The 13,622-nt window shown below is 42.4% G+C and overlaps 1 protein-coding gene across 3 annotated transcripts in view; it reads right to left on the reverse strand.

Moving 5' to 3' along the window:
• NPNT (nephronectin) overlaps positions 1 to 6,454 on the reverse strand; it is a 46,777-nt gene extending 40,323 nt beyond the window's left edge. Inside the window, exons 1-2 of one of the 3 annotated variants that reach the window (XM_057404582.1) lie at positions 5,832 to 6,454; positions 4,368 to 4,468 (exon numbers count right to left, since the gene is read on the reverse strand). In XM_057404582.1, the coding sequence (XP_057260565.1) occupies positions 4,368 to 4,468; positions 5,832 to 5,902 (172 nt within the window). In that variant the 5' untranslated portion in view covers positions 5,903 to 6,454. The remainder of the gene's footprint in view (positions 1 to 4,367; positions 4,469 to 5,831) is intronic. The other 2 variants (XM_057404583.1, XM_057404584.1) reach the window with 2 other exon arrangements.
• Positions 6,455 to 13,622: the final 7,168 nt, after the last annotated feature.

Genomic DNA, 13,622 nt, shown 5'->3' on the forward strand with positions numbered 1-13,622 from the left:
GCTTTAAAATCCATTGACTGGGTACCGGGTTACGCAGTACGCAGATGCAGTTGCCTTACAATGCAAAAGGAATTATGAATTAAAATTGTACCGTTGATATTCTGCTCTTACCAAAAAACGTTCTGTCACAAGAAGTCAAAACCCCCTACTCAGAAAGAAGAAATCCAGAAGAAATTTTCTACCCTCACTTCTGCTCTGGGTTATAGTCTTGCTGTGTGCACAACAATAGCACATAAAAAACAGAAGTCAACAGCCCTATTTTTACATATGTCTCTACTTTATCAACATAACATTTTTCACAGAAGCAGGCTTTTGTGTGATTACTCTCACCCACACGTATTATTCCCACTACCACTTATTAAGGTGCAAGTAAATCCCAGAATCTGGACTACAACATGCGATTTTGGATTGATTTCAACTGGGATATTGAATATCTAACTTTAAAGGACTGATACTGTGAGTCCACCAATGTAAAGGATCAGCTCTACTGATGAGCAGGGTACTTTACATAAACTAAGAGTTGTTGCTATTAACATTTCTGCTACTTCCAAATTAGACTTTTTACACTCAGGGTTTAACCAATAAACCTGGTTTACACACCAGATCAAAACCTCAGAAAAGCTACTTTGTTACATTAGTGATGAGATATATCCACAGTTCTAAATCTAGATTCGGCCATTAAACAAGTGTGGATGGATTTTCAATTTACAGGGACTAAGAAATGCCAATGAATTTGAGTTAGGTTTGTTCAGCCCCTTTGAGAATATGCCTATTTTTAAATCAAAGTGGATCTAGTTGTCTAAAACTTGGATCCCACTTTGGTGTTCATAACATGCAAGAAATAAAGAATTAAAAAAACCACCTCATCCAACCTCCTTCAAAGTTCTTGATTATTTCAGTTGGAAGGACACCTAAGTGCATTTGCTGGAACTGGAAAGGGCATTTGGGAAGTCAATTTCATCTCGCAGAAGAGAGAATATTTGTACTAGCTGAGATGTTACAGCTGACGCTGACAGTTTACAGACAGATCAGACCTATATGCACTTCCTTACATGTACAGGTCTTGGTGTAATTTATCAACAGGACACAGAGAATGTTTTAAAGGAAGAGCATAAATTAAAGGAGAAGCCTGATCTCAACTTCTTCCTACATGTTTATAAGAGTGAAAAGATAGCTGAGTTATGCTGACTTGCGTTACCAAGCAGCAGTAAGCATGATTATGGTCTATGTGCACTCCTTTGTCAGTCAAACTGACACAGAAGGAATTGCTCCACATTTCACAAAAGCAAGTTTAGATAACACGGTTCATTTTCCATTTGCAACTGTATGGATGGATTATGGATGGAGGATGAGGAGCAATGAGTTACCAATGTTTAATGAGTTACCACGTCAGCTGTGCCACACTGCTACCCTGTGAAGAGCTGACATATACAGGCTTAAACGTCTGTCACATTTTACCTTAAATCTCACAGTTGGTTTAAACTAACACACCTTTTTCTCAATAAAGGTGGGCAGAAGGCATGCCCACACATGTTTAGTGGAGCAGCTCAGCTGGACAGCAGAGTCTGTATTCAGGTATGTTAACAATCACCACCCCATGGCTCATTGTGGTTCTAAACTGGGACAAACCTATCACGTACCAGAGCCTGTGTTCTTGCTACACTCTGGCTCCAGCATGGCTCTTACCTTACATTTGTTGTCAGAAAGATAAATTCAGAGGTAATTAGTGCCTACATAGTAAATTATGCTTGAGTAAGCAGGTGAGAGTCCAAAGGTGCTGTAGCACTTGGAGGCATACCAAGGATGGCTCAAACTAGTTTGAGAAAAGCAGTTCAAGCTTACTAATGAAGAGCTCAGCATTATTGCTTGAGTATTTACAGCTTCTCTTTTAGACTCACTTGTAAACTGAGTCTCATCACTAATATTTAGACCTGACTTTATACGTTTTCATTGTGCAAGTACAGTTTACTCTAGAAATGGCAAAGAAAAGATACATTTAGTAAAGAAAGTCTGACGTGTATTTATGTCACCAATTCAGGGACAGGACTAGGAGGTATGCCTTTCTCCATAGAGAAAATGGGAGAACTAATTGTGTACTTGGCCCTTTGTAAAAGCACTCGAGTTTTCCTTTGAGGCCAGGAATGCTGTGTTCTGTGCCAGGTTAATCTTTTATACTGAATGCCACATTCCCAAGGTGGAGAGTTGACTACAGGTTTTCTGTTTGGCTGGAAGCACTAGAAAGATTCATTTCAAGCACTAAAGAGATTCACTTTCATTTAGTGTAATCTCCCGCTCTGTGATATGACTGGAATTCTCACCACCCACAACTGGGGAAGATTTTCTTGCTTTATTTTGACAAGTTTGGCTGCCATCTGAAAACTAGAAGGAGCTTCTAAGTTTTTGATAAAGTCTTTGCCCAAATATCTGAGACTCTTCTGAGCTAGTGATTCAAAAATGATCAGCACCCATTATGGGAAAAAAAAGATAGGAAAAAAATGCATTCAGACACCTAAGTGATAACCATATTCTTTTGAAAGTCTGGTCTTAGCTACTGGAGATGACCATGTAAAATCCGTCTCTGCAATTCTTCGAAATGTGCATAGAAAGCAAATCTGTGAATAATGGACTAAAATGCAGTGGAAGGAGGTGAGAATTCACCCAGCTTTAACCTTAAAAAACAAAAAGAGCATTTATGATACCTAAAAAAGTTTGCACTAGAAATGACCCCATTGACAAAATTCAAAGAATAAAATATACTTTTTGTGTAGTATTACTTGTCTTGTTTTCAACTTTTAATTATGAATCTTTTGCTTGCATCACTTTTGCTGTTGCTGTCTCCCAAGATCATAAAAAATGCAACCTCAAATCAGACTTGGTAATAGCGAGAAATTGACTTCCAGCTGCAATTTATGGTCACAACACAGGCAACGACTTGTGTAACAAAAGGGCCACAGGGAGACTCTTTTAATGTTTTGAGGATTTGGTCTTGTTTTTAAACAATGTGAATTTTTGATACTTGCCAATTAAGCTTTTGTAGCCTCAAACATTTAAATGCTCAATGATTTTCAAATAAAACTGCATTACAAAAGATGGACATATATGCTATCAGCTCTGGAGCAGCCTCAATAAACCTACTTCACATTCTCCTTCTTTCTCTATAATCATTCAGCCCAAGGAACCAACTACTTGGTACCAATCAGAGCCCTAAAAATCAAAGCGATTCATGGTATGGCCTGAGAGATACCAACCTGAGAACTCTGCATCAAAAAACAGTATCAGGTATGTTATGTTCCAGAAGTACTTTATTTACATAGCTTTTTTTAGCAGTCATCTGATATACCTATTAAACATTGTAGGCTTTTAACACACTTGGGAAGAAAAAAGCCAGTCTTGCTGTTTACAGATTTGAACAAAACCTTTGCTGAGAGTCCACAGTTGAATTGCCAATGCTATTTCTATCTTTTGCCTAATATTTGGCACCTGCAGTCACTGCCCTGCAGATTAAGCAATGACAGTATTTAATACCTGGTTTATTTAAAAAACGACTTGTCAGAAAATTATCTACTTTTCAGACATTTGCATCTCAATAAAATAAAAAAGAACAGTATTTATAGGTTCACTCCTGCAAAAATTTAGGGGATATCACTCATATGTGCACTGTTAAACACATGAGCAAGTGTTCCCATATCAAAGGCTATAATTTTAACAAGCTGAGCTCTCTATGACACTCCTAACAACTTTAAGTTCCACACAGTGCTAGCTGCCACCACAGAACACCTTTTGAAGATATAGTTAATGATGAAGACTTATCTCCTTAGTTATGCTGCAATCATATCAAGGGTTCTAGACAGATGTGAGAATCTCAGAGATGTTTCTCTTCACGTGTGACCCAGTAAAAGGATGCTGTCAGTTGGATTTATTCCCTTAATTTAGGGTTACTGAAAGAATGCTTGAACTTAATACTAACTGAAACATTTCCATGGACTTTCTCAGTGAAATATCAACAGCTTGGTTTCCTTCTTGGACACAAGTATTCTTGCCCTGCAGTGCTTGTAACATGACACAGTGTAGTGTTACGTCAGGCTACTAGACCAGAGCACGAAATGAAGCGGAAACCAAACAGAAATCCCCAAATTCTCATTGCCCCAGCTAAAGTTTACCTTACTCAAACACAATGATTTTCAGTACTGCTGTTAATCATAGACAGAATTTTAACATGACAACATCCTTCTAAGTCAGTCAGGCTCAGACGTGAAAAGCCTAAGCCCTGTGTTGCAAGGATGTATGTGAACACGTGAAAGAGGTGATGGGATGTGTACAAGCCTTCTCTACAAGTGACTAAAAGCCCCAGCAACAGTGATACTCACGTTGGCATTGTCCCCAGGACAACCGGGCCCAGCCCCAGCAGCAGTCAATTCTACTCCCAAACCGACACAGTCCTGTGGAGGAGACTATTTGCCTGGGCCACCTGAGCGAGACAGTTCAAAAGTCTAGTGAAACATTTTCAAAGTAGCTAAAATTATTTTAGATTTAAAAAAAAAAAAACAAAAGACAAACAGCAGCAAAAACCTCTCCTGCATAGAGACATATAAAAGTTAAAAAAAAAACAAAAACAAAATAGAAACTGCTTTAAGCTGAGCATATGATATTTCTATTGTTAATAGTTTAGTGTAGAAAATGTAAACGACGATAGGCAAAAGAGAGAAAAAGCCTGAAATCACCGACGTGCTCTGCAGTGTGCTCACTGCTGCCGCTTCCAGGCTGGTATTGAATAATTCCAGAAGTCTGAAAGGATTTGTAAACTGGAATAAACCATCATCAGAAAGTTTCAGCACTGGCTTATTTTGCAACACACGGCCAACTTTTCTCACTGAAACATTAAAGGGAAAAAAAAAGCAAAACAAAAAGTTTCCTGAACTGTTGAACAGAAATTAAATACAACAGAAGAGCCGAGTCTTCCCTTGTTCCAAGGAAATGACTCCACGGTCCCAAGCAATTACAAAGTATTGCCATAAATCGTTAATGTTTTTTAACGACAAGCTGAAACCCACTGCCTTTGAACGAAGCCCAAAGGGAATGAATCCTTGAGGGGGGATCTCGCTGCCCGATCTGTCCGCACACAGAACCGCCGCGCCAGCTCCCCGCAGCACCATGCGGGGTTCTCCCGCTCGCTCCCCGGCCCGCCTCGCAGCCGCTCCCTACACCTGACACGCTCGGCACGACCCATGAGGCACCCGCTCTCCGAGCATCCATTTTCACCTCGCTTCATGTTAAAACTTGAGTTGTGATCTTCACCGTATTCTGTTTCAGTGCCTCGAGGCGTCAATAAACTGATTTTATTTTCACAGCACGCAAAGTACTTCGGTTTTAATCCTTGCAGGACGCCACCCCACCGGAGTAATAAACGCTCCGTACCTCAGCCCGTACTTGAGCTGCCGAGTAACGCGCGGGGAGGACCGGCCGGAGGGCGCGGGGCCGAAACAGCCCATCGGGGAGCCCCGGGAGCGGCTCCAGGTCCCGCCGGACCCGCGCCTCCACCTTGGCCGGGGGCGGTTTGGCCGTGCGGCTGGGCCCCCTCAGCCAGCCGGCCGCGGGCACCGCTCCTGGGCCGGGAGGGGGGACTGGGGTCCCGGGACCTGTAACGAGCCCCCCGCCGCCATTTCACTCCCCGGCGGTCAGGAGCCCGCGTGCCGTTACTACCGACGGCGCCCCTCGCCCCGCCGGGGGTGATCCCGGGCTCCCTCCGCTCGCCCCGCGGGGCTCCAACCTGCCCGAAGCAGCACCAAGCGCGCGTCCAGCCCCGAGCAGCGCCCGCGGAAGCCGGCGCCTACCTCCTGTCAAACTCGCCAGCCACCCCCAGGGAGAGGCAGGATGCCAGGAGCAGCCGCAGAGAGAGCTCCATGGCCGGTAGCGGAGGCGCTCCCCACCGCCGCCCTCAAGGCGGGCCGTGGGGTCCGGCTGCGCTGCCACAGCTCCGAAGCGGCGGCGGCGGCGAGCTCCCGTCCCTCTGCCCGCCCGCCGCGCTGCCGGGCTGAGGAGGCGCCGCACAGGGAGCGGCAGCACCGGCCGCCCCCAGCAGAGGCGCCCGCGGTCGAGCCTCCCGCCTTCCCGCTGAGGGGCACCCAGCGGCGCGGGTGAGCTGCCGGGGCAGGAGGTGGTGGGGATGAGCTCCCGCTCCTGCCGACACTGGCCGGGGAAGCAGACCTGCGGTCTGAAGACACGAAGATGGGTGGGCTTTGTTCTTATAAGCACTTCGAGCTGCGACTTCTCATCAAGTAGGGCGGCCACCCACTGCTCTCTGCGAGCAGTCCACAACCAAAGCCAAGAGCATTAAGATCTGACTTTCCTGTGCCAACCGAACTTCCCCCAGAAAAAAGCTTTTCGAAATAATGACAAGGTGTATGTTGTGTTTTTTCTGGCTCAAACACTCCTATTAATAGCTCTCAGATGCGTGACAAAAGGTGTCCCAAGCCTCTGTCCAGAACAAAGAATCAACAAGTTTAAACATGACCTACACGCAATGTGTAACGAAATCCTCACGCTGCTGCCAATAGTGACAACCACATCTGTACTCAACATGCAAACATACAGCAGTTACCTTTGTTTTATTTCTATGAACTACAGCTCTCAGGACTTACTGAGGGACACTTCTAATAACATCCTGTCACCAATTTAGTGTCAGAACTGCTTTGAGATCCCTCTGATTACAGACAGATGGGGCCACAACTTGGACGAGCACTGCATTTGATTTGTGCCTGTATCAAGGCTAAAGCTCACCAGCTGTACTTACAAGGGTCTAGCTGCAGCTTCGAAGCAGAAAACAAAGATCTTCTGGGTTGTGCTGTAACACAAAGCCAATGCCTTTGGGAGGGAGCATCTGGATGCCAAACGCAACTTCAGGCTTTAGATTTGAGCTGGTAGTTCTGTACAGAGCATCTTCCACCTTCAAAATGCTTCACAGATAATTCAAGTAACACAACTCAAAGGGAACTACAAATAGTGCCAGCAGGCTTTTGAAAAATCACAGCCTTTCCCAGAGTGGTTTTACCACTTTCTACAGCAGAAAGACCCTTTCAATACTCCTTCCCCTCTTTTTGTCACCTTTTCAGAACCATGAATTCCCCAAGCTTTCTGTCCACAGCCTCAACCAAGCACTTTTCAGACAGAGAGAAAAAACAACTGTTAAGAGCTACAAGGTGCTGATTCTGCAAGGTACTCGTTACCTATGCTTAGATAACAAGCAAGCCCCCTCAGAGGTTTGCACCAAGGACCAAACCTGACTCCCTTCATTCACATGAGAAGCTGATAGCCAAACGGTGAAGACAACCACGAAGTGGCATTTGGGAAAGACAGGAGAGCACCTGGCTCAGGTTAGATTCCTGCTGAAATACAGAGCCAATTTCCAGCTCCTGACTGATTAATCACTTTTTTCCTATTGGTAAGTGTGATGTGGGATAACAGACCATGCAGAATGCTGTCAAGATTTTATGGGCAAAAGGGGAGAAATACTATTTGTGATAACCACAGGGGTTTCTTTCTGATAACAGCACCTGCCTGCATCTCCCCAGCTTGCAGGAAAAAATTATACCACTGCCAAGTTCAGGACAGGTGCCAAAAGCAACATTTGAACATCACTGTGAATTAAGGTCTAGGGCAACCTGACACTCTCCCTCTGATGTCCAAAAGGACATGTCATAAAATCAATCCCTTTCACAAAGCTGCACAGTGGTACTTACGCACACAGCAACTTTAAAGCATAAACTGCTCCTTTAAAACATCTACACTTATAAATGATAGCAAGATTGTTTAATCTCTCCAGGCTGCACTCAGTATTTAGGATTTCCTCAGCAGCCTGTTTGGCACTCTTGTACATTAATATTAGTGCACTGGTTAGATGTGGTGCCTACCCCAATTATGATTGTCTGCTCTTGGTTAAACTTCTGCCTTTACAATTTGTTTTGGAACATTCAGCCTGAAAAAAACAGTTAACCAGCCATTGAAAGATCATGTATTGCACTTCCATGCTCATCTATGGGATTGAACATCCAGTCATTTCTGAAATCAGTTATTTTAACAACATTTATCAATGCCAGTAGTGTTTTCTAAATGAGGTAGTTTCTCATACTCAGGACACTAGAAGGATTACTGAGTAAGCTGGCAAAGAACCAGATCTCTTGACAAGTTAAATGTGTATAAAACTGTCTTCCATACCCCAGTGTTGTGGGGGTATGCATCAAGGTAACACATAGAAGACAGAGATGGAGAAGTTGTTGGAAACATTACTAGAAGCACTTTTGTGCCTTATGTTTTGTGAAGCAGTATGAGAACCTGGCACATTTTGAAGCCACATCATGGGCTGAGCTGATGTTCAGCAAGACATTAGTAATAAAAGTCTAGCAGCTGTGCATCAAGCACTTGGATGAATGACTACCATGTACCCAGCTCCCAAGCAGAGCATGGAGTGGAGCATGGGCAAAAAAAACAAGCATCCAAGAAAACTTTTTCAAAGACACTGGTGAAACAGCAGGTTGAGCGTGACACGACAGTCAGGTTTTTAGCTGCAAATTAGCAACAGTGAAGCAGAAACACAGAGGAAGACATAGTATTTTGAAAATGCTGTGCCCTTGTGTATGAAAGTCAAAAAGCACGCAGCAATTGCGGGTAGGAAAGTAAATTCTGCCTGAAAAGTTGCTTATTTCATGCAAACATAGTGACCCTTTCCACTATGCTTATTTACTCTTCTCCATCCCCATACTGCTCGGTTCAACATACCACTTGGCACAGTACTCTTATTTTTCCAAAAGAACAATACAGAGCAGTGCTAAACTCCATTAAAGAACCAATATCATGAGTAACATATGTAACTGTTGATAAAAGTATCATCAACTAAAAAAAGCACGAAAAGAACAGGACACCCAGTTCTGTTGAAATGAAGCTTACTTGTTTTCTCCAGTGAAATAAACCTTTTGTGTATGCATGGGATCTGTTCCTCTTTAACAGTAATACTTTACTTCACTTGCGGTAGACTGTACCCAGTGGTCTTAGTATTTAAAACTTGACCTGCAGGGCTAAATACAGGTTTATAATATACATTTTGTGGCTACAACCATTCGTGTGGGGAAAAAGACAACAGAAAAAAAAACCACTTTCTGGAATACTCCCTGGCATCAACTGGACAGGCAATATTAAGGAAAAAAAGAGCTGAAAAGATACAAGTGGCAGATATGCCAGGCTGGCAGATAATAGTAGAGATGGTAGATGATAAAATATGGCAGATATGACAGAAATCCCCCAGAAACAACTATAAATTTACCTTCATCATTACAGGTACCTATGAATTGGACATAATCACACCAGTAAAACATGTTTCTGTGAGGGCAATCTACTGCCATTTAACTTTTGAGAGAGGCATTAAATAACTTCTTCCAAGTCCAATTTTTTTGATGTTAACTTCCTCCCTCTGGTCTTAAAACACATTACAAATATTAATGAATTAAGTCCCCTATTCAGCAGAATCAGGCAATACTTTTTGTAACTCTCCCATTTACATAAGCAGAAATTAAGGAACAGAAAAGGATTTTCCCACAAAACAAATCATCTGTCATCAAATCAGAAACAGATCTCCTATTTTCCAATTTCATACTTAAACCACAAATTTATCCTTCCTCTCTTCTTTCACCCTCACTGAGGCTAAGAAAGTTAACCACAAATACCACACAATTGCAAGTCTCTAAATCACACTATGATGTATGTAAAAGATACTTGTACTTAACGGCATGCATGATCTTATTCTGCATTAGCATTAGTGATGCTACTGTAACATGTATACTTCTTGCAAAATGGAATAGAAGAATCCAAGTCCAAATTATCCTCAAAACTTTCAATCATTACTTTTTTCCCTGCAGCTACTCAATCCTGCTTTTCCACCAAGTTTATATCTGGTATATTTAAAAGTAGTATTTAGTGAGTAAATACTACCTCTGTCATATGCTAGGTAACAATCTCTGTCAGTCCCATTCTAATAAGAAAACTCTGAGGCATCAAGAAAATCCAGCAATTCAATCAGCTAAATCAATCTTGGTACTCCACTTTCCTCTTAGTAAACCTACCTGAAAGAGAAAGAAAGTAATCAAAACTATCAGACACTGTAGTATCAAATTACCTTCTGCACAGATAAACACTGTTCTGTGGAAATACAAACTCAAAAGCTTCCAAATGTTTTTTTTCTGCATCAGGCCTTCCAAATTAATTTGCCTTTACAGTATTTCTTTTCCACACATACTTAATACTTCTTTTAAAACTGTGACTAGCATTTGTGTTGAAGTTTCCTGTATTTCATTACAGTGTAAAGAATTTATTTTCCTCCATAAACAATATTTTACCCTTCAAAGCTCAGTAAAATTTCCCTTCTGCATGTCTTTTAAACAGATTCCTAACTGTCTATGCTACCAATTTCTGTACCAAAGGTATTTTGCATCAAGGGGATCAGAACGATAACCCCCAAATTTTTAACATTAGGGAGTAAGTCTACTTGGCCTCACTTGTAACACAATCACTGAATGCAGTAAAAGATGTGATGACAGCACAGCCAACTTCAAAAAATAGTGCAAAACTGCCTGCACTAATCCCAGCCTTGCACATCCTGCACCTCTCTGTTATGCCAGCAACAAAAAAGATACCAACTGCTGGAAAACATAAGCTTAAGGAATTTCTTTGTAGACAGGACTGAAAACTACACTGCATTGATCCCCATTTGCAGGCAGGCAGCAGGGTGTAACTGGGAAGAGTTCCTCATGCGAGTGAAATCTGCTTTCACAGACTGAGCAGAAAAACACGCATATGGCCTCCGACTCTGAAAAAGGGAGAAAGTTTTAGGAACCTCTTGAATTAATGACTGACAAACTATTTTATGCAATCAGATTGTCAGCACTGAACAGAATGCCTCCAGAACACATTAGCATCCTTGTTATCTGCTCCAGGTTCCAGCCAGTAAGCTCTCAGCAGTCACTGCTCTAGTGTGCAAAAAGCCTTTGGGGAAGCTTCACAACAAACCAGCTAAGTTTGGTGAAAAGCAGGGCTAAGTTTCCTAAGGAGCCTGGCTTAGTCATACTTCTGTAACAGTGTTACCCACATAATCCTTGTAAGGTCCTACTGTTCTAATAATATACTGAGTCCAGTACAACTCCAGTAGCTTTATGGCATGTGTTTTGCAGATAGCACTACAGCTCTTCATGTCCAGTTTTACATCATGCAGCAAATGTCCGAGGCTGTCTCCTTTCCTCAGGAAACCAAACACTTGAACACAAGAAAACCGTTCTATGCATCACCAATACATTGTCACCAAAATCATTATCATCTCCATGATACACGCACACACACTTTGCTGTCAGAGTCAAGAGACCAGAGCCGAGACATAAGCAAGACACTTAGCCTGAGTGGAAATTACCAATGGAATACTACTTATATGGCAACAAAATACACATAACTTGGCAACACGCAAAGCCAACAATGCACTGTGTTCGTCATGGAAAGAAAAGAAATGCATAAAAACCTTCTGTTCAACAGTATTAAAGGCTGATGACAGATTCTTTATAAAAAAAAAGAGGTAAAAATCAAATCCCCAGACTACTATCTACAACTAAAAGAAAATATGAAGAAAACAAACCAGGAAAAAAAAGCCACATATGTCATACAGTATAAAAAAAAATTGTTAAGAATCAAAAAACACAAAAACGTGAGCTGAAACCAAACTTAACCTCATGCTTTCAGGTATAACTTTTAACAAAAGGAAACGGCAACATTAATGGAGGAGATCTCCATGAAGACACATTCTTGACCACAGTTCTAATGTAAACTGATTTGAATCAAGCAGGCCAACTCTTTTGTGTATTACCTGAAAATATTTACAAACTTTACAGTTTTCCTTTTCATGAGCCCAGACTGAAAGCTAGGACTTCTTGGCCTATGCAAGAATTTTAACATGCAAGAAACAGCCATAAGTCAGCCTGAAAAGTGACCAGAACTGTCTTTAGGACAAAAGCAGCAAATAATCTGGTGCAGCATGGATTCAATTGTGTCTGCTCATGAAAGACAGTCCTTACAGTAAGAAATACCCTGGGAGATGCAGAACCAGAAGGAAATGATTTACAGTAGCCTAAGATATCAGCCTTGACTATCACACAGTTTTAACTTTGTTCTCCCTCGTGCTTTGGGCTCATTGCCAATAACAGACAAAAAAAGAGTGGGTATACTGCTCAGACTACCTACGTAACTTATAATTTATAATTTATGACTTTCCAGAGAGAAATGATCAAGCACTACCTTAACCTGATTCTGCAGACTATTCTTCCTTTTTCATACCGAACCTGAATTGCTACATAAATTCTGGCAAAGATGGAATAAATTAGCTCAAAATATATAAATCACTCAGGGTCCTGATTTTCCCCGTTTCCTTTGGTTTCAGGTGCTGTAACTTTACTTGCCTGAGCTGAGCTACATCTGTGTAATGAGATGGATCCTCTAGTACTGGTTGTTGATAAATTGACATAGAACTGCTTACAGAAATGAGTTTAAATTGCTATTCTCAAGGGGAAAATGGGCATGTCTAATTGACTGAATTCCTTATTTAATTTCCATCTTGCTTTGACATATAGAAAATTCTTAGTATGTTCTGAGATGCCAGGCGAACTTGTAGGCAGGAAAACCTACTATGGATGGTCTGAAGGAGAGTTTTCACATAGTTGTGGTACTGCTGACTCGGCTCCTGTGTTCAATTCTACAGAACTGCAATCTCTGACAGAACTTTCAGAACTTAGAACATGGAGATGGAGTATGGATAGCTGATTATTTCCATCATTGTTTCACAGAATCAAAGAATGGTTGAGGTTGGAAGGGATCTCTATAGGTCATGTGGTCAAACCCCCTCTTCAAGCAGGGTCGCCTACAGCTGGTTGCCCAGGACCAGGTCCAGGCAGCTTCTGCATAGGTCCAAGGAGACTCCACAAACTCTCTTGGCAATCCGTACCAGTGGTCAGCCACCTTCGCAGTGAAAAAGTGTTTCCTGATGTTCAGATGGACCTCCTGTTTGTGTCCATTACCTCTTGCCACTGGACACCACTGAAAGCACCTGGCCCCATCTTGTCTACACCTTCCTACCAGATACTTGTCCACACTGATGAAATTCTCTCCAAATCTTCTCTTCAGGCTGAACGGTTCCAGCTTTTCTTCAGAGAATAGATGCTCTTGCCCCTTATTCACGCTTGTGGCCCTTTGCTGGACTGTCTCCAGTAGCTTTTTCTCTCTCTTGCACTGGGAAGCTCAGAACTGGACACAACACTCCAAGTATTGCCTTACCAGTGCTGAGGGGAATGATCACCTCCCTTTACCTGCTGGCAACAGTCCTCCTAATCCAACCCAGGATACCAGCAGCTGCCTTTGCAGCAAGAGCACATTGCTGGCCCATATCAAACTTGGTGTCCACCAGGACCCCCTGGCTCTTTTCTGCACAGCTGCCTTCCAGCCAAGCGGATGTGAGCATGGGGCTGTTCTTCCCCAGGTGCAGGACTTTGTTGAACTGCATGAGGTTCTTGTCAGCTCATTACTCCAGCCTGACACAGTCCGGA

This window comes from Pezoporus wallicus, unplaced genomic scaffold (genome assembly GCF_028554395.1).
Source record: "Pezoporus wallicus isolate ANWC-B61680 ecotype Strahan unplaced genomic scaffold, APGP_CSIRO_Pwel_v1 contig_1583, whole genome shotgun sequence".
Taxonomy (NCBI): domain Eukaryota; kingdom Metazoa; phylum Chordata; class Aves; order Psittaciformes; family Psittacidae; genus Pezoporus; species Pezoporus wallicus.